The sequence below is a fragment of the Notolepis coatsorum genome, assembly GCF_963971535.1.
Source record: "Notolepis coatsorum genome assembly, chromosome: 9".
Lineage (NCBI taxonomy): Eukaryota > Metazoa > Chordata > Actinopteri > Aulopiformes > Paralepididae > Notolepis > Notolepis coatsorum.
This window is the reverse complement of record NC_140173.1, coordinates 151,365,039-151,386,449: the sequence shown is the minus strand read 5'-3', so window position 1 is coordinate 151,386,449 and position 21,411 is coordinate 151,365,039. Positions and strand designations below refer to the sequence as shown.

General features: G+C 46.1%; 1 protein-coding gene across 1 annotated transcript in view; it reads left to right on the top strand.

Annotated features, from left to right (window-relative positions):
- LOC311234823 (myoferlin-like) overlaps positions 1-21,411 on the top strand; it is a gene marked incomplete at its 5' end in the record, with an annotated part of 127,801 nt that overhangs the window by 55,854 nt on the left and 50,536 nt on the right. Inside the window, 6 exon segments of the mRNA XM_084322067.1 lie at positions 7,106-7,208; positions 8,665-8,804; positions 10,028-10,195; positions 12,626-12,713; positions 16,346-16,423; positions 19,698-19,879. Coding sequence (XP_084178193.1) covers positions 7,106-7,208; positions 8,665-8,804; positions 10,028-10,195; positions 12,626-12,713; positions 16,346-16,423; positions 19,698-19,879 — 759 coding nt within the window.

Genomic DNA, 21,411 nt, shown 5'->3' with positions numbered 1-21,411 from the left:
CATTGGATGCCATTTTGTCACAGGAAAGATTTGCCTCTAGGATGGAACCCAGGTAGGTAATTTCGTCTTTCCTTGTGACAATATTGTCACCCACTGTAACTGAGAAACCGTCGGTCTTGCTGAGTTTGTTATTTGAACCGAAGAGAATGGACTCTGTTTTGCCCATGTGTAATGATAGTTTGTTATCAGCGAGCCATATGCAGATTTTGCCTAGTTCCGTGCTGAGGGTTTTTTCAACCTGCAATTTGTTCTTGTCAGAGACCAGCAGGGCTGAGTCGTCCGCAAACAGGAACAAGTTGCAGTCACAGGCTGACGACATGTCATTTGCATAAATTAGGAAGAGTAGCGGTCCTAGTATGCTTCCTTGTGGAACACCACAGCTCACTGTGAGGGGGGGGGATAGAGTACCGTTTACCTCTACCATCTGTTCTCTCCCCTCCAGGTAGGATTGCATCCAGCTCACTGATAGGCTATCAAAACCAATTGCTTTTAGCTTGTCCATTAGAATGGAGTGATTGACAGTGTCGTAGGCCTTTTGTAGGTCCAGCATGACCATGCCGCAGTATTTGCCAGCGTCCACCTCTTGTTTGATGTGGTCGTTCAAATAGAGGAGGCATGTGTCAGTGGAGTGGGACGTTCTGAAGCCAGATTGGAATTCGTAGATTAGGTTTTTTTCCGCCAGGTACTTTTCGACCTGTTCGTAGACTATTTTCTCCATGACTTTCGAGATGGAGGTAAGAATAGAAACAGGGCGGTAGTTGCCTGGGTCTAATTTGCTGCCCTTTTTGTGTAGAGGGGTCACTCTCGCAATTTTGAAGTCCTTGGGGACGTGCCCCTGTCTTATAGAGAGGTTTAAACACCTCCTCCTATTGGCCGAGGACACTAACCCTGCACTGACGTGGTGAGAGACCTCCTCCTATTGGCTGAGGACACTAACCCTACACTGACGTTGTCTCCCCCTAGAGGCGGGAAGCGAATTTAATCGCTTTGGTTGGATTCAGAGGCGTGCGCCACGCGCATTTTCACAGAAATACACTCAATATCTGCATTATTATTACCACACATTATAGATGTTGTTCAACCGGCTAATGTGTCTGTATCTTTCCCAATACAAATAAACCATACTATACTTTTTCACGAGTACAGTCTGAATTTCATCATTCTAATATTAATTCTAACATGGGCAAGGCGCTCGCCACTAACGCAGGAGACGCTGGGTTCGAGCCCAGCTCTCGGCATTGCTACCGGCTGGCCGGTCGTTCATACTAACACAATTGGCACAAGTGTTAGAGAGTAGGGAAAGCCGGAGGGTGGGGATTTTACGTTGTGGACAGCGACTCCTACAGGTCGGTTGGGTGACGCCGGTGCGACGGAATCAGGAAGTATCGGGGGCAGCGTGAGCCTCCCACGCGTTACTCCTCGCAACTGAGAGTTCGAGCTGCTGCGGTGAAAAGATGCGACAGGCTGCCTCCTCGTGTACCGGAGGCGTGTTGCTTAATGACAGCGGAAGAGTGCAAGGGCGCTTCCGCATTCTTCGCCGCGCATGCGCATGAGGTCCTCGCTTAGTTCAGACGCCCCATTCAACACGGTGAATCCCAAACTCGAAACTCCGTTAAGCTCCAGAGAGAGAGGCTGAAAACCGCCAGTTCTTGCCCGACGGATGGGAGCCGAATCGGGATGCGAGTTTTCTGATGAATAGCCGCAAAACATGGAGGTCGCGATTCGCGAACGGCGACGGCTTCGCTGACCAGAGCTCTCTCAGATTCAAAATTGCAGCCTGGAACATACATGTTTCGGAACCAATGTGTAACTAGACAGTTACAATATAACATTTATATTAATTAACCCAGTTAATGCCTTAAGAGAGAGTCTGGTGGTCAATTACTACGGAAATGTTGTGTCTTACTAATAATAACTAATTCCGCGGTCAATATAAGTCTCTGTGATACTTTCTGAATATGATTTGGGAATGGGCAGGGTTATATTAGAAGAAAGACAGTGTAAACAATATAATTAACTCTGAATATAATAATGACGAAAAATAAACAGGATACACAACACAACAAGGTGCACTACCCTACCCTGTTTATTTTTCCTCATTATTATATTCAGAGTTAATTATATTGTTTACACTGTCTTTCTTCTAATATAACCCTGCCCATTCCCAAATCATATTCAGAAAGTATCACAGAGACTTATATTGACCGCGGAATTAGTTATTATTAGTAAGACACAACATTTCCGTAGTAATTGACCACCATGAGGCTCCCCCAGGTGCTCTAAATACATGTTAAGATATTCAAAATCGTCACAGCAGTATAGTTTGTTTATACTTCAGAAGTGATGTACAGTGACGACTGAATCTGGTAGTTGGTTGTTAAAAACGCGAAATAACATAATAACGTTACGCTTTCTAGTTCAGTCAGCTAGTTTGTTTATACTTCAGAAGTGATGTACAGTGACGAGTGAATCTGCCTCGCGCATTTCATAATCATTCAGAAGTGATGTACAGTGACTGCCTCGCGCATTTCATAATCATTCAGAAGTGATGTACAGTGACTGCCTCGCGCATTTCATAATCATTCAGAAGTGAATCTGCCTCGCGCATTTCATAATCATTCAGAAGTGATGTACAGTGACTGCCTCGCGCATTTCATAATCATTCAGAAGTGAATCTGCCTCGTGCATTTCATAATCATTCAGAAGTGATGTACAGTGACTGCCTCGCGCATTTCATAATCATTCAGAAGTGAATCTGCCTCGCGCATTTCATAATCATTCAGAAGTGATGTACAGTGACTGCCTCGCGCATTTCATAATCATTCAGAAGTGAATCTGCCTCGCGCATTTCATAATCATTCAGAAGTGATGTACAGTGATATTAGAAGAAATACAGTGTAAACAATATAATTAACTCTGAATATAATAATGACGAAAAATAAACAGGGTAGGGTAGTGCACCTTGTTGTGTTGTGTACAGAAAGTATCACAGAGACTTATATTGACCGCGGAATTAGTTATTATTAGTAAGACACAACATGTCCGTAGTAATTGACCACCAGACTCTCTCTTAAGGCATTAACTGGGTTAATTAATATAAATGTTATATTGTAACTGTCTAGTTACACATTGGTTCCGAAACATGTATGTTCCAGGCTGCAATTTTGAATCTGAGAGAGCTCTGGTCAGCGAAGCCGGCGCCGTTCGCGAATCGCGACCTCCATGTTTTGGGGCTATTCATCAGAAAACTCGGATCCCGATTCGGCTCCCATCCGTCGGGCAAGAACTGGCGGTTTTCAGCCTCTCTCTCTGGAGCTTAAAGGATAACTCCACTTTTTTTTTAAATTAGCTTATTTAACATCTTCCCTGGAGTTAGACAAGAAGATACATACCTTTTTTGTCTCTGTGCGTGCATTTTAGCTTTGGGAATAGACGCTCCGTTAGCATAGCTTAGCTTCATCACTGGAAGTGGGGGAGGACAGTAGCCTTACAGTGCCTTACAGTGTATTGCAAGGTCTGACATTGACCAAACTTGATATGCATGACCTTGGTGGGCTCTAGGTCAACTCCTGAAAAGGGGGTCAATGTCAGACCTTGCAATCAAAAGTTAGGGGCGCACTGAAATTATGGCAAGGGTTATTAGCCCCCTAACTTTTGATTGCAAAGTCTGACATTGACCCCCTTTTCAGGAGTTGACCTAGAGCCCACCAAGGTCATGCATATCAAGTTTGGTCAATGTCAGACCTTGCAATACACTGTAAGGCACTGTAAGGCTACTGTCCTCCCCCACTTCCAGTGATGAAGCTAAGCTATGCTAACGGAGCGTCTATTCCCAAAGCTAAAATGCACGCACAGAGACAAAAAAGGTATGCATCTTCTTGTCTAACTCCATGGAAGATGTTAAATAAGCTAATTTAAAAAAAAAGTGGAGTTATCCTTTAACGGAGTTTCGAGTTTGGGATTCACCGTGTTGAATGGGGCATCTGAACTAAGCGAGGACCTCATCTGCATGCGCGGCGAAGAATGCGGAAGCGCCCTTGCACTCTTCCGCTGTCATTAAGCAACACGCACCCACACGTGATGCAAGGCTTCTATCCTCACTGCAGCCGACCAGTGGGAGGCATGGTCTAGCAACGTTCACGACAGGGGAGGGGAGAATTGGATAATACGAAATTGGGATGGGAGAAAAATAGAAAATGGGGAGAAAAAGTGGATAAAAAAAAAAATGTATTCTAACATTCTAATTAATTATATAATAACTGGTTATACATGCAAAATGGACAATATAACACTGGAACTGGAAGTCTTAAAAATAATCTTCAAACGGGGACTGACTTCGCATATAGACTATAGGCATTTACAGCTGTTCCAATGTAAACGTGCCTTCCTCCTCCTCCGTGCGCTTTCGCCCGCTCTGAAGTCGGACTCGGTGTGGACGGCTACGTACGCGCGCTGTTCTCGCACGAAACCCGCGAGTGCTTGGTGGTGGGTTTCGAGCGTAACAGTCATAGGACTCGACCTTGTGTTCATTTGTTCCATTCAAAGGGGCTGTAAAGGGCTCTGCATGCCCGAGCAACTGCGACGCGACTGCGACTAGGGTGACCAGGTGTCCCCCTTCTGGTTGTACTGTCCCGCCATTTGACCGAATGTCCCACATATTGAGAGGATGTCCCTCTTTTTCGAAGCAAAAAAAAGACATTGGTCTGAAAGTTTGAATATTTAAAACAGATGTTAGGTGGTAACAAGCCGGCTGCCAGTGCCAAGATGAATGTGGAGAGATATAATTCTGTATTTAATTTGTATTTATTTTGATTTAACCTTTATCTATTCGGTGAAGACCATGTTATTCTAATAAAAAAATTTACATTATCTATCTGTCCCACTTTGTCCCACCAAAATCTTACTGTTGTCCTGCTTTTGGAATTTTTGCATCTGGTCACCCTACCTGCGACACAACATCGACAACGCAACAATGTTGCAGACACTTTGCCTTTATGCTTCTGCAACATATCCATCTATGCAACATTGTACAAATAAATGTAAAATTAATATACAAAATAAAAGTCTTTCCGGTGTTTTAGACGTCGCTCCTTTATTATGAAACACCCCCGACCGGAAGTATTATTGCTGCTGCCGGTTTAGTGTTTTTGAGCAGACGCTAAATACAAATGTTGAGATTGTTGGTGAACAACTAACTTTAGCTTTACTTTAGATTTACCTGTTGTTGTATTAAATTAATTGATTGCTGTTTAACGTGTCCCTGTGTCCAGTCCTTTCGACTAGCCCCACCCGTTCATTGTAAACAATGATGCATGTAATTATATTAACGTTACCGTGTGTTGTTGTAGCCATGTTAATAAAATCTGAATGGCATTAACGTTAGTTGGCTGGCTACAACGAATTCTCACAAGCTGGCATCGTAAAATATCAACACCAGCCATGGGGATACTGTTGACTAAATTGCTTTTAATTGTCAAGGTAAGAGGATGGAAGTCTTCCCCTGCAGCTCCACTTTGTTGAAATGTACATATAACTAGGGCTAACGGTAGGATAACCACCGGTTAATTTATCATGACAAACCAATTACATAATCCAACATATGTGTACAAAACTAACATATTCCAGTTGACTGTACGTTTTTTTTGAACGATTCGTTACGAAGAAATCGATACTTCCATTTGTATAAATTACGTTAACTATCGAGGATAGTATTCCTGCCTGCGGGACCAATATTATTATATGACAGCCCCGCCGCCCCCCATTCACTAACCAACCAATCACCAATGCTACGCAACATCAACGCAACGGTTGTGTTGCAGTCGCTCGGGTGAGATTTTACATTGCTGCTACAGCCATTGCTGTAACCTATAGGTCTCTCCATGTTGCAACATGTCATTCTGTCAGTAAACTCTATCCTTAATCAAAGACTCTGTGGTTGTCTGCCTCTGTGAATCATTAAAATAGTCACACTTATACATTCTCTCGCTGGACTAACGTTTTTTTTTTTATTATTGATCTTTTTCCCCCTCCTTTTTCCTCCGTTTTTCTCCCATCCCAATGTTAGTCGTTATGCCAATTCCCAATCCCCTTCCTGGTCGCTGCGCACTTACCCCCCACAGTCGGTCTGGGAGAGTGGAGGCTACCACGTGCTTCCTCCGACACACGTCCAGCCAATCAACCGCTTCTTTTCACCTGGCAGCGCGGACTCTCACTGAGAGCGTGTAACGTGTGGAAGGATCACACTACCCCCCTTAGATCCTATCCGCGCTTAGCAGGTGTAACGGAGGTACCGCAGTATATCCACAGTCACGGGTACAAGTAGTGACGTGGCTGTGGATGGTAAGCGGTACTGCAAGTAAACTCACTCCCCAGAGGCATCCAGACCCGGAAGCAAGAAGTGAATTCACTTGTTGCTTAGTGGTCTGTGATGCCGCCCGCGACGCCGGCGTCCGGGGTTCAACTCCCACTCAGGGTGATCCCTTAACAGGGGTCGAATCGACTAAACACAACGCAGACAAGATAACACCGGCTACACAGGCGCCCCGACCGAACTGTAGGAGTCGCTGTTTACAACGACCCGGACCCACCCCGCCAGCTTCTCCCACCCTCTAATACAGCCAATTGTATTAGTGTGAACGGCCAGCCAAGCTGGTGACAACCCCGGAGCTGTGAGCTGGACTCGAACAGGCGAATCCAGCGTCTCCGGCGTTGGTGACAAACGCAATCTCCGCTACGCCACCTGACCGCCCTTGCTGGACTAACTTCTAGTGAATTAAGTAATAGTGCAATTAAGCTATTCCTCATTTTGCTGGGGACCCCCTTAAACCCCCTTAACCCCCCCCCCCCCCCAACCCCCTTAAACCCCCTTTAAACCCCCTCAAACCCCCTTAACCCCCCCCTCAAACCCCCTGTTCCTTCAGTAGCCTGCAGTGGGCTGTGTCACCCTGCGCTGCATCATAATCCAGATATAGCTGCTTTGCCTTCTGTTACCAGCTGTTATGATGTAGCACTTAGCACTTTTACTTATCCGTTTGTACGATCGATGGTGCAAAATAAAAAATACAAAATGAAAACCAGTACTTGTGTCTGTGTCTGTGTTCTGTAGAACGGGGAGAAGGCTCAGAGCCCGGCGGAGTTCGAGTGTCCTCCAGGGTGGAGCTCGGAGGACCAGTGGAGCGTGGACACCAACAGGGCGGTGGACGAGAGAGGTAGAGGACACAATCACACAGTGTCGTTTCATCCTTCAAGGGACCGCTCTGATTGTCCTTCTCTCTCCTCCCCTCCCCTCTCCTCCTCCTCCTCCTCTATCCTCCCCTCCTCTCTCTCCCTCTCTTCCCCTCCCTTCACCTCCCCTCCTCTCTCTCTCTTCCCCTCTCCCTTTCTCCCCTCCTCCCCTCTCCTCCTCCTCCCATCTCCTCCTCCTCCTCTATCCTCCCCTCCTCTCTCTCCCTCCCTTCCCCTCCCTTCACCTCCCCTCCTCTCTCTCTCTTCCCCTCTCTTTTTCTCCCCTCCTCCCCTCTCCTCCACCTCCCATCTCCTCCTCCTCTTCTATCCTCCCCTCCTCTCTCTCCCTCTCTTCCCCTCCCTTCACCTCCCCTCCTCTCTCCTCTTCCCCTCTCCCTTTCTCCCCTCCTCCACCTCTCCTCCCCTCCCATCTCCTCATCCTTCTCTATCCTCCCCTCCTCTCTCTCCCTCTCTTCCCCTCCCTTCACCTCCCCTCCTCTCTCTCTCTTCCCCTCTCCCTTTCTCCCCTCCTCCCCTCTCCTCCCCTCCCATCTCCTCATCCTTCTCTATCCTCCCCTCCTCTCTCTCCCTCTCTTCCCCTCCCTTCACCTCCCCTCCTCTCTCTCTCTTCCCCTCTCCCTTTCTCCCCTCCTCCCCTCTCCTCCCCTCCCCTCCTCTATCCCCCTCCTCCTCCTCTCTCCTCCCCTGCTCTATCCTCCCCTCCTCTCTCCCCCTCTTCTCCCCTCTCCTCTCCTCCCCTCCCATCTCCTCATCCTTCTCTATCCTCCCCTCCTCTCTCTCTCTCTCCCTCTCTTCCCCTCCCTTCACCTCCCCTCCTCTCTCTCTCTCCCCCTCTCCCTTTCTCCCCTCCTCCCCTCTCCTGCCCTCCCCTCCTCTATCCCCCCCTCCTCCTCCTTTCTCCCCTCCTCCCCTCTCCTCCCCTCCTCCCCTCTCCTCCCCTCCCCTCCTATATCCCCCTCCTCCTCCTCTCTCCTCCCCTGCTCTATCCTCCCCTCCTCTCTCCCCCTCTTCTCCCCTCCCCTGCTCTATCCTCCCCTCCTCTCTCCCCCTCTTCTCCCCTCTCCTCCCCTCCTCTCCCGGAATCTGAATTATTCCTTTAATACTTTAGTCTGTCAGAATTAAAGTATGTGTGGTGTGTGTGTGTGTGTGTGTGTGTGTGTGTGTGTGCGTGTGTGCGTGTGTGTGTGTGTGCGTGTGTGCGTGTGTGTGTGCGTGCGTGCGTGTGTGTGTGTGTGTGTGTGTGTGTGTGTGTGTGTGTGTGTGTGTGTGTGTGTGTGTGTGTGTGTGTGTGTGTGTGTGTGTGTGTGCGCGTGTGTGTGCGTGCGTGTGTGTGTGTGTGTGTGTGTGTGTGTGTGTGTGTGTGTGTGTGTGTGTGTGTGTGTGTGTGTGTGTGTGTGTGTGTGTGTGTCTCGGCACCAGGCTGGGAGTATGGGATCACCATACCCCCCGATGATAAACCCAAGTCGTGGGGCGCGGCGGAGAAGATGTACCACGTCCACCGCCGGAGACGACTCGTCCGGCCCAGAAAGAAGCTGCGTGACGCTGTGTGTCCCGTGGAGGTACAGAGACTAGCGCTGTGTGTCCCGTCGAGGTACAGAGACTAACGCTGTGTGTCCCGTCGAGGTACAGAGACTAACGCTGTGTGTCCCGTCGAGGTACAGAGACTAACGCTGTGTGTCCCGTGGAGGTACAGAGACTAACGCTGTGTGTCCCGTCGAGGTACAGAGACTAACGCTGTGTGTCCCGTCGAGGTACAGAGACTAACGCTGTGTGTCCCGTCGAGGTACAGAGACTAACGCTGTGTGTCCTGTTGAGGTACAGAGACTGACGCTGTGTGTCCCGTCGAGGTACAGAGACTAACGCTGTGTGTCCCGTCGAGGTAAAGAGACTAACGCTGTGTGTCCCGTCGAGGTAAAGAGACTAACGCTGTGTGTCCCGTCGAGGTAAAGAGACTAACGCTGTGTGTCCCGTCGAGGTACAGAGACTAACGCTGTGTGTCCCGTCGAGGTACAGAGACTAACGCTGTGTGTCCCGTTGAGGTACAGAGACTGACGCTGTGTGTCCCGTCGAGGTAAAGAGACTAACGCTGTGTGTCCCGTCGAGGTACAGAGACTAACGCTGTGTGTCCCGTCGAGGTACAGAGACTAACGCTGTGTGTCCCGTCGAGGTACAGAGACTAACGCTGTGTGTCCCGTCGAGGTACAGAGACTAACGCTGTGTGTCCCGTCGAGGTAAAGAGACTAACGCTCAAGTTCAAGTTTCAAGTTTCTTTATTAGTTGACATGCTAAAATACAGAATACCTTCACATGGAATGCTTTTTTCTGTTATGCTCCTATGAGGATCGTAGGACGCTTGGATCATTCACACATACAGCTGCTCATTACAGTAATATTCCACAATTATTACATTTTAGATAGTAATAATGGTACAGAGCCTTGAGACATATGCGTATTCACCACCGCAAACAGACTGGCAGCCGTCATAGGCAGCGCCATGTGCGGAAGGAGGGGGGAGTGGGTTGGGGGTGTTACACGGCTGGATGAGACTGTGTGTCCCGTTGAGGTAAAGCGTGTTTACTCACCACGACCTGGTGACCTCACCGCGACCTGACCTGACCACGACCTGACCTCACCACGACCTGTGACCTCACCACGACCTTAACACAGAGATGAAAACGGAGATTATTTCACGACGACGGCGATCTGTTGTGTTCAAAGACGCAACGATCGGCGGTAGCTTTGGGCCAAACGCCTCTCCTCCTCCTCCTCCTCTCTTCCACAGAGGCGGGATCATCACGGGGAGGGCTGGGAGTACTCCTCCCTGATTGGCTGGAAGTTCCACAGGAAGGAGCGTTCACACGACACGTTCCGCCGCCGGCGCTGGAGGAGGAAGATGGCTCCGTCAGACTCCCTGGGGGCCTCGGCCATCTTCAAACTGGAGGGGGCGCTGGTGGGTAACATCTACAGCGTGTTTACATTTAGTCATTTATCCAAAGCGACTTACAAGTTCTGTACGACAAGTCATCAGGAAGGGCACAACTCTATCAGCTGAGTAACAATGTTCATCAAAGTGTGTTGAGTGCTACAGTGTAGGTTAGTTTATTAGGACAAGTGCATGACAGTAAGGTTAGTTAGGGTTAGATAAAAAAAAATAAAAAATCAGATAATGGTTGAAGAAGTGCGTCATTAATCGACGGCGAAATATTGGACGGGTTTCGGCTGTCCTAACTGGGGTGGGCAGTTCATTCCACCATTGTAACATCTAAATCAAATCAAATCAAATCAAATGTATCTGTAAGGCCCGACAACACACGTTATTAATGTCCCCATGGGCCGGACACGTCTTCTTTAACCAAGCAAGAAGAAACATCACAATAAATCAAGAACAAAACAAAAGCACCATAAAGTCCAAAACATTTTAAAATTAATGCCAACACTCCCAGACATACCCCACGCGAAGGTAAAGGAAAAACTCACTAAAACCTAGCGATAGGAAAAAATGCACCACGGGCAATGTGGAGGAGAAAAACCTTAGAAGGGCCGTTCAAGGGGGGATCTCCCTTCTTAGAGGTCGGTGATGATAGTAGTAGTGTTGCAGTGAAACAGGCGAGACATCTTCAAACTGTGTTGATAGGGATCCATGTTAAAAACATAATGATGAAGGTCCAGAAAAACGTCACCCTACGGCTGCTCGGTCGTGGCAAAAATCATAATCACGAATATTTGTTTATTGATATTTGAAATCGCGATTGTTAAACACGACGATTATGGATTTGAGCTCGGTGCGTCTGGCGAGAGCTTGTATGGAACGTGCCAGAATTTAAGTTGGGTCAGGGGTCAGAGGGGTTGGCCCATTCAGAAGGGTGGAGCTGCAACTTAGAAGACGGTCCTGTGTTTGTCTTCTCCTCTGGTGTGGTTAGGGTTAGGGGTCAGGGGTTAGGGTCAGGGGTCAGGGGTTAGGGTCAGGGTTAGGGGTCAGTTGCTAGGGTCAGGGTTATGGTTAGGGGTCAGGGTTAGGGTTAGTCAGGGAAGTCGTCTCAGTGAAGGACGGACAGGAAGGACACAGAGAACAAAAAAAGGATTTCAGCTTAGAGTTGAGATTTAATTATTCATTCTTTCTACATTGCAGGGCTTTGTACGACGCCTGCATCTCCCCCAAGGGGATCAATAAAGGAATCTTATCGCATCTTAACAGCCGGTGGAGGAATGTGTTTCAGTCCACGTTGGACTCGGTGCTTAAATGAGGCACCGTGTGGGTTCCTCTAGAGGTGCAACTATTCAGTAGAGATCACATGAAGCTAATTGCCAGCAGGTCAAAGGTCATCACAAACACATTAGAGTGCCGGTAATATAATTTCCTAGAGCATCAACAACACATTCTCATACACATACTGCTGACATGTATAGAGCTAGTCAAGATGAGGAGCACGTTCAGCCACAGACTCATACCCCCCCCCGCCGACACTCAACTAACCGCCTTGGCCACTCCTTCATACCAGCGGCCATCAGGCTCCACAACAGTGGGCAGGGACTGCTGCCAGACATCCAACTACAACTAATAGGAAGCTAAAAAGGACAATAACACTACCTTATGCATACTGTACTGCACCTTATGTGAATACTGTGATACTGTATATTTCAGTTTGTTAGTTAGTTAGGTAATTATATTGACTTGTTATATTGTTTACACTGCTTGTTTGTACTACCTGTACCTCCCCTCCCCCGTCCCCCATTGATTCCCCAAGGGGATCAATAAAGGAATATCTTATCTTATATACAGATGTTTGCTTTTACACTGGAAATGGGACCCACTGGCTGTAGAAATGTCAATGCCACACAATGCCAAATGATTGCCATCTGCAAAGTGTCTCGCAAACAGCTGATTTAAGATCAGCTCGGCGGATAGCACTTTGATTTTGATTCTTTCATTGATTCTGAATCTGAATTGTCTCCTTTTCGTGTTGGACGCCACACTTGGTACACGACGCAAGAGGGGTGACTCGGCACGGGCGCCTCGTTTCACGGCTTCCTGTTTTCAAACGTTAATAGGATTAGGATGTGGGTCGTATTTACAGTACAAAATATCCAGAGTTGCACAAATGTAGTTTCCCGTCTTCAGACCCCGCCGTGTTTCTGCAATGTTCCGCTGCGACCGTCGTCATGGCAGCAGAGTTCATGTGGTCTGAGTCATATCCTCTCATTATACTTCTGCCCATGTCTGTCGGGGGGGGGGGGGGGGGGGGGTCGTCCTCACGGGCATGGAACCGCTGACATGTGAAGAGAACGCGTCTTGAACCTGTTCACATTCCTGTTTACATCCAGAGCAATCCGAGTGTCATGACTCACGAAGCCACTCGCTGTGTTGTGTTTCGCTTCAAAGGGGGTCGACGTCGACGAGAAGGCCAGCAGGAAGGACGCGGCCAAGCTGTTCGGTGCCAACACGCCCACCGTCTCCTGCCACTTCGACCGTAAGTCGCTGCCAGACCCAGCTGCCACGTCACACAGGCACTGATTAAAGAGATCCACGTCCTCCAGGAAGTCTGGCCCTGGAGCAAGATAACGTGAACGTATAATGTGGAGTATATGAAATCACTCAGGGTTCTGACGGCTGTGTTATTATTATTATGTCTGGGAAAGGTTAGAAAAATGTGCAAGTCCCAAAGGATGGTTGTACCTGCAGCCAAAACAAGATCTGTACAATTCAAACAATTTAGTTATTCAGCGAAAAAAATATAAACATTTGAACATGGACTGCATTATATATATATATATATATATATATATATATATATATATATATATATATATATATATATATATATATATATATATATATATATATATATATATATGTGCCAACCTGCTCGGGGCGACAGTGGCTCTAGAGGTAGAGCAGTCGTCTGGCAATCCGGAGGTTCCCGGTTTGATTGCCGCTCCTCCCGGGCAGTGTGTCGATGTGTCCTTGAGCGAGACACTTAACCCCTAATTGCTCCCAATAGTCCAGGGCCCTCATTCATCAACGTTGCGTACGCACAGATATGTGCTTAACCCGTGCGTACGACCATTTCTAAGCAAAGTGTGGGATTTATCAATTTGAACGTGAACTTGACTTTGTGCGTATGTCTACGCACAGCCCAGAGCATGCGTAGCTGGCGCCCGTTGGTAGAATATATTATTACAACAAGGAAATAAGCTTCTGTGCATTAGTTTCAACACTGGCGTGTTCTGTATGAACAGTAATTCATTATAGTTCATTGTAAAATAGCAACAGTAGTGTAATTATGGTCAAAACCCTATAAATAGCATTTGGAATAATAGGTCTTTATCTCCGAATGAATGCAGCATGGTTTATATAGCGTTATATATCGGAATATACGGGGTGTAACTCAACTTGTTATTATTTTGCGCACAGACCGCAGAAACACGGGAACGTTTTGATTATATTTAAAAGGCTTTACGTTAAACGAAACAAGTGGAATTTCGAAGCTGTAAGCAGAATACAAGTCATATGAACACCCACGATATAGTGTTCTTCCCCCTTCCTACTGTATAAGAAAGAATAAAAAACGCATTGCAATGAGAACCCTTGCAATAATGTGTCTTAAATTAATGAAAAGCATACATGCTCTGGACACAGAGCATATATCGTGTGGGTGATATGACTTGTATTATGCTTACAGAATTCCACGTATTTAGTTTTACAATGTCAAAGCCTTTTAATATAAATCTAAACGTTCCCGTATTTCTGCAATCTATGCGCAAAATAATAAGGAGTTGAGGTAGATACACACTCAGAACGTATTACATGCTGGTATGCTGATAGAGTAAACTATTATATGTAATTCATATAGGCTACCTAATAGTATATGATTTTTAGAGGCATCTATTTTGTTGTCGGTATTAGGTTACTACCGACAACAACAGGGGGGGACCCTGATGTAAACAAGACAAAAGTCTTTCTCTGGTCTGCATCCCCTTAACAATTGTGTGTATTGAGCCATACTGTGTTGTACCCATTCTGCAATCTGTTAAATAAAGTTTTCATTCATTCATTCATTCATTCAAAATAGATGCCTCTAAAAATCATATTATAGCCAATCGAACACAACTAATAAAGGCATTCATATTACAGCACGGTTATAATGACACACCATGCGCCAAACAGTGGTCAACGAACGGTCTTTATTAGTATTTTGAGCTGTCCAGGCAGAATTGCAGCAATGATCTTAGGGAGTCGTTGATATCTGACACCACCGTTTACAAGTCAGCCTTTTATTTATCCCATGTATAAACACGGGTTGTGTCTTCTTGGTTCGGCAACGCCTCAGTGAACAATCTCCCGTGAAGTTTCTCAGAGTTCCGCTCGGGTCAGTCCATTATTTCACATCCCATGGGGGGTGTTTCATGACCATATATGGATCATCATGCACGAGCATTGACGGTAGAACAAAGAGGTATTTATCAACACGGAGGAGCGTAGGACCTGTGTACGCAAGGTTGATAAATCCAGTTTTTTTTGTGCGTGCACACATTCTAAATTCTGTGCTTACGTATGAAAATAGAATACTTTCTAAGAAAAATTGATAAATGAGGGCCCTAGGACTGATAAGAAAACCGCCTCGACAACTCTCTTCCTACTGATCGAAGGAAAGCTGGTTCTGTTTCTGTAAAGGAAGCCAATTTTCTGTCGCAACTTGGAGGCAAGGTTGTCCACGTGGAATTTAGATGTACATTTAAATGATTAGCAAAACAATTTGTAGCAGCCTCATTTACATGGCTGCCCCCAAGCTGTGCAACAGTTCACCTTTACATATCAGATCTGCCCCCAAGCTGTGCAACAGTTCACCTTTACATATCAGATCTGATCCCCCAAGCTGTGCAACAGTTCACCTTTACATATCAGATCTGATCCCACGCTGTGCAACAGTTCACCTTTACATATCAGATCTGCTCCCCCAGGCTGTGCAACAGTTCTCCTTTACATATCAGATCTGCCCCCACGCTGTGCAACAGTTCACCTTTACATATCAGATCTGCCCCCACGCTGTGCAACAGTTCACCTTTACATATCAGATCTGCCCCCACGCTGTGCAACAGTTCACCTTTACATATCAGATCTGATCCCACGCTGTGCAACAGTTCACCTTTACATATCAGATCTGATCCCCCAAGCTGTGCAACAGTTCACCTTTACATATCAGATCTGCCCCCACGCTGTGCAACAGTTCATCTTTACATATCAGATCTGCTCCCCCAGGCTGTGCAACAGTTCACCTTTACATGTTAGATCTGATCCCCCACGCTGTGCAACAGTTCACCTTTACATATCAGATCTGCCCCCCCAGGCTGTGCAACAGTTCACCTTTACATATCAGATCTGCCCCCACGCTGTGCAACAGTTCACCTTTACATATCAGATCTGCCCCCACGCTGTGCAACAGTTCACCTTTACATGTTAGATCTGCCCCCACGCTGTGCAACAGTTCTCCTTTACATATCAGATCTGATCCCCCAGGCTGTGCAACAGTTCACCTTTACATATCAGATCTGCTCCCCCAGGCTGTGCAACAGTTCACCTTTACATATCAGATCTGCTCCCCCAGGCTGTGCAACAGTTCACCTTTACATATCAGATCTGCCCCCAAGCCTAGAGATTTTTAAGTCTTTGTTAAAGACTCACCTCTTCTCTCTGGCTTTTCATCCAGGTCCGTGCTTCTGTTTTGACCGTGCGTTTTATATTGCATTTGTCTGTTGTATTTGTATTGTCGTGTGTGTAGTACTGTTTGCAGTACTATTTCTGTTTGTGTAATTTGTGCACCTTGTGTTGTATTTGTATTTGTATTCACAGTACTTTTGTACTTTGTATTGTGCAGCACTTCGGTCGACCTCATTGGTTGTTTTTAAATGTGCTGCGTATAGATAACATCTGACCTTGACCTTCATGAAATCATACCAGTGGCAGGAACATAATAAAAGAGTCGATTAATTAGCAGCATAACCTTTGAGATTGGATGTGCAGAAGGTGGTGGTGACATGTCGTTACCTGTCCCGCGCGGTGTTGTGCTCTGCCGTGCGCTGATCCATGCGCTTCTCCCTTCAGGTTCCTACATGTACCACCTGAGAGTGTACGTGTACCAGGCCCGGAACCTGCTCGCCATGGACAAGGACAGCTTCTCAGGTGAGAGTGACGCACGAAAAACCCACCAGGCGCAGGAAGCGGGCATAGCTGTCAACATTGGCAGGAGAAAAAACGTGCACCTTTTAGCCCCTAAAAGCGGGGACTGACTTTGTATATAAACTAGGCATTTACAGCTGTTCCAATGTAAATGATACAGTATTAACAACTTGTTAATCCATAAAGCATACAGCTAATGATACAGTATTAACAACTTGTTAATCCAGAGAGCATACAGCTAATGGATGCAGTATTAACACCATGTTAATTCATTGCATTTTCAATGATCAATCAATTGATAGGACACGTAGCGCAGTTCAATTGCGATAACGTATGAATGCATGCTGTCTATTTTATGATTATTGTCTATTTATTAGGGGTGTAACGGTACACAGAAGCCACGGTTCGGTACGTACCTCGGTATTGCGGCCACGGTTCGGTACGAGTTCGGTACAACAGAAAAACCCTTCTAAGGTTTCTCTCCTCCACACTGCCTGTGGTGCATTTTTTACTATTGCTAGGTTTTAGTGAGTTTTTCCTTACCTTCGCGTGGGGTCTGTCTGGGAGTGTTGGCATTAATTCATTAATTTTGCATTTATTTTAAATTTGTTGGACCTTATGGTGTTCTTGTTTTGTTCTTGACTTATTGTTATGTTTCTTCTTGACTTGTTTAAAGAAGACGTGTCCGGCCCATGGGGACATTGCCGTGTGTTGTTGTCGGGCCTTACAGATACATTTGATTTGATTTTGATTTGAATTGTTAAGTTTGAGTTTCACTTGTAGAGAGGATTTAACTGGCACGTGAAGATGGATGACATGTTACACAATGGCATTTGGATTGATCAATATTTGGGATTTAAACACAGTAGCAGTTCAACTGGAGAGGAGCTCAGATGATCAGTCCGGAAAAGTATGTAGGCTATTGCTTTTTTTTTTCTTTTTTTCTGTCAGCTGTGAGAGAATGTCCGCGGGTCCGTCCGCACGCAGGAGATAGTTGACGTGTGTGTTGGTGACACACCAACTTTACTCTGTGTGTGTCTTTCCATTGGGGCGAACAAGAAAACGAAAAGAAAACTGTCAAATTGTAATGACCCTGCTCCTGCTGTGTTACAGACATGATATAATTCAATCAAGGTTTTGTTTTCGCGACACCCGACACCTGTAGTAACTACGGCGGGGAGGGGAGACTCGCGGGAAGAAAAACAGCCTGCAGTGTGCGTTGTTATGGTCTGTCCGCACCGTGCGTGTGTTTACAAGCTTCGACGTTTTTTTTTTGCTCTGCGCAGTTTTGATGCCCTCCTATATATCTGCAACCATTATTTTTACATAAAAAATTCTAACATAAGGGGAAATGAGCCAAAAATCTAAAACGGTCGGTCGGTCTGAGCCTCAGCTTTAGGTGTTCACAGTCTTTCTTTCTTCTTAATTTTCTTTGAAAGCAAATTTGCACATTCTTTTATTGTTTGTTATTGTTATTATTATTATTATTATTATTGTGTGTTAGCTAAGTTGTTTATTTGTTTTAATTCTTTAGTGTGCACTTTACATTTATTCTTAGCTCTTGTTCTTGCTTGTAAAAAATAAAGGTGCAGTACTTTACTGTATAACTGTTAACCCTTTCACTGCCACACGACGGAGGGTTAACCCTTTATTATCACACAACCGACGGTCGTGAAAGGGTTAACCTTCTGTGTATTGTCGCAGTGAAAAGGGTTAACCGGTTGGTAGCGTCTGTGAGTACCTTTGAAACGTCTCTGTGATTCTTGTATAACGAACGGTTCGGTTAGAACCAGTCCTTCATGGTCAACATACGTTGGTTTGCTATTGAGGAGCAAGTGACTGTGGATTCACTCGGTGCATCACAGTTTTTTGGCTCATTTTCCCTTATGTTAGAATTTTTTTTATGTAAAAAGAATGGTTGCAGATATAGAGGAGGGCGCCAAAACTGTGCAGAGCAAAAAAGATTTATAAAAAAATAATAATTATTAATAATTTTTTAATTTTATTTACACCCCAAAAGTTGGCCCTACCTATTCCAAATGTGTTCCGCGGTCCATGAATACACGTACCGTTACACCCCTACTATTTATTATTACGTCTGCACTTTATGCATTGCTTGTATTTTGTCAATTCTCTGCTAATCACCTGTCCATCCTCTGCTCATGTTACGTCTATTTTATCTCCATTATGTCTACGTTACTGCTGTGTGAAGCACTTTGGGCTGCAATTCTTGTATGAAAGGTGCTCTCCAAATAAAGTGTATTATTATTATTATTATTATTATTATTATTATTATTATTATTATTATTATTATTATTATTAGGGATGTCCGATATTATCGGCCGATATCAGCATTAAAATGTGATATCGGAAAATATCGGTATCGGTTTTCAATTTTTTTTTTTTTTTTTTTACATTTATATAGGCAAGCAAGTAAGAACAAATTCTGATTTTATTTATTGTCAAAAGTATGCATAATGTTGTGTTAATTCCACAACAAGAGATATGTAAGGGATAATGTATAGCTACGAGGTCATTGTCGCAAAATAATTGACCGACACAGAGTTTAAAATACCGAGCCGCTTCGGCGAGGTGTTTTAAACGTCAGTGAAGGTCAATTATTTTGCGACAATGACCGAGTATAGCTATACATTATCCCGCTTATTACATGGCTAACTTACTAACAATATACCTAATTCATTTTACATCGACTCGCAACACTGGTTCTGGCTGCGTTCTGGCTCCGCTCGTCGCTCCGCCCCCTGTCATCGCCGGCAGCAGAACACCGGCAGTGTCTAATTGCACTGAAACAGTGTGTGTCAGTGGGCTTGATTGCGAACAGCTGCGCACAGCGGTCATTATTGAAAAAACAGCGGTCATTATTGAAAAATAATGACCGCTGTCGGGGGGCTATTGACCAATCACAAGCAAGCATTTCGGCGAATGTGAAAACGCCATGTAATAAGTAATGTTAATTACCTGAAATTATAAAAAAAAATTGGGGGGGGAAACCCTGCATATATCGGTATCGGTTGATATCGGTTGATATCGGTATCGGAAATTAAGAGTTGGACAATATCGGTATATCGGTATCGGTAAAAAAGCCAATATCGAGCATCCCTAATTATTATTATTATTATTATTATTATTATTATTATTATTATTATTATTATTATTATTATTATTATTATTATTATTATTATTATTATTATTATTATTATTATTATTATTATTATTATTATTATCATTATTATAAAGGTCCCCTGGTCTTCCCCAGATCCCTATGCCCATGTGTCCTTCCTGCACGTCAGTAAGACCACCGAGGTCATCAGATCCACTCTGAACCCCACGTGGGACCAGACCCTCATCTTCGACGACATTGAAATCTGCGGAGACCCACAGACCATCGGCCACAACCCCCCCAACGTGGTCCTGGAGCTCTTCGACAGCGACCAAGTGGTACGTGTCTTTAAATGTCTTTCCAACCATAGTTCCTCCCCCCTGGCACAGACTCCTCCCCCTGTCACAGACTCCTCCCCCCTGTCACAGACTCCTCCCCATGTCACAGACTCCTCGCCCCTGTCACAGACTCCTCGCCCCTGTCACAGACTCCTCCCCCTGTCACAGACTCCTCCCCCTGTCACAGACTCCTCCCCATGTCACAGACTCCTCGCCCCTGTCACAGACTCCTCGCCCCTGTCACAGACTCCTCCCCCTGTCACAGACTCCTCCCCCTGTCACAGACTCCTCCCCCCTGTCACAGACTCCTCCCCATGTCACAGACTCCTCGCCCCTGTCACAGACTCCTCGCCCCTGTCACAGACTCCTCCCCCTGTCACAGACTCCTCCCCCTGTCACAGACTCCTCCCCATGTCACAGACTCCTCGCCCCTGTCACAGACTCCTCCCCCTGTCATAGACTCATCCCCCCTGTCACAGACTCCTCGCCCCTGTCACAGACTCCTCCCCCTGTCACAGACTCCTCCCCCCTGTCACAGACTCCTCCCCCCTGACACAGACTCCTCCCCCTGTCACAGACTCCTCCCCCTGTCACAGACTCCTCCTCCTGTCACAGACTCTTCCTCCTGTCACAGACTCCTCCCCCTGCCATAGACTCCTCATCCTGCCATAGACTCATCCCCCCTGTCACAGACTCCTCCTCCTGTAACAGACTCCTCCCCCTGTCACAGACTCCTCCCCCCTGTCACATACTCATCCCCCCTGTCACAGACTCCTCCCCCTGTCACAGACTCCTCCTCCTGTCACAGACTCCTCCTCCTGTCACAGACTCCTCCCCCTGTCACAGACTCCTCCCCATGCCATAGACTCCTCCCCATGTCACAGACTCCTCCTCCTGTCACAGACTCCACCCCTCTGCCATAGACTCCTCATCCTGCCATAGACTCATCCCCCCTGTCACAGACTCCTCTTCCTGTAACAGACTCCTCCCCCTGTCACAGACTCCTCCCCCTGTCACATACTCATCCCCCCTGTCACAGACTCCTCCCCCTGTCACAGACTACTCCTCATGTCACAGACTCCTCCCCCTGTCACAGACTCATCCCCCTGTCACAGACTCCTCCCCCTGTCACAGACTCCTCCTCCTATCACAGACTCCTCCCCCCTGCTATAGACTCATCCTCCTGTCATAGACTCCTCCCCCCTGTCACAGACTCCTCCCCTTGTCACAGACTCCTCCCCCTGTAACTGACTCATCCCCATTGCAAATCATTTTAATGATTATTATGTGGGTAAAGTATCTAAACTAAGGCATGCTATGAATATGTCAAACAACCGGAAAACAAATGACTGTATATTATATATGACTGTATATGACTGTATATTACTTTCATATTATAATGAAAGACAAAATGTGTGAATTTGAATTTCATCAGGCTGAAGTCAGTGAGGTGGAGCGGTTACTCCGCTCTCTTCCTGATAGTAAGTTAGCAGGCCTAGATAACCTGGATAGTAAAGTGCTGAGAATGACTG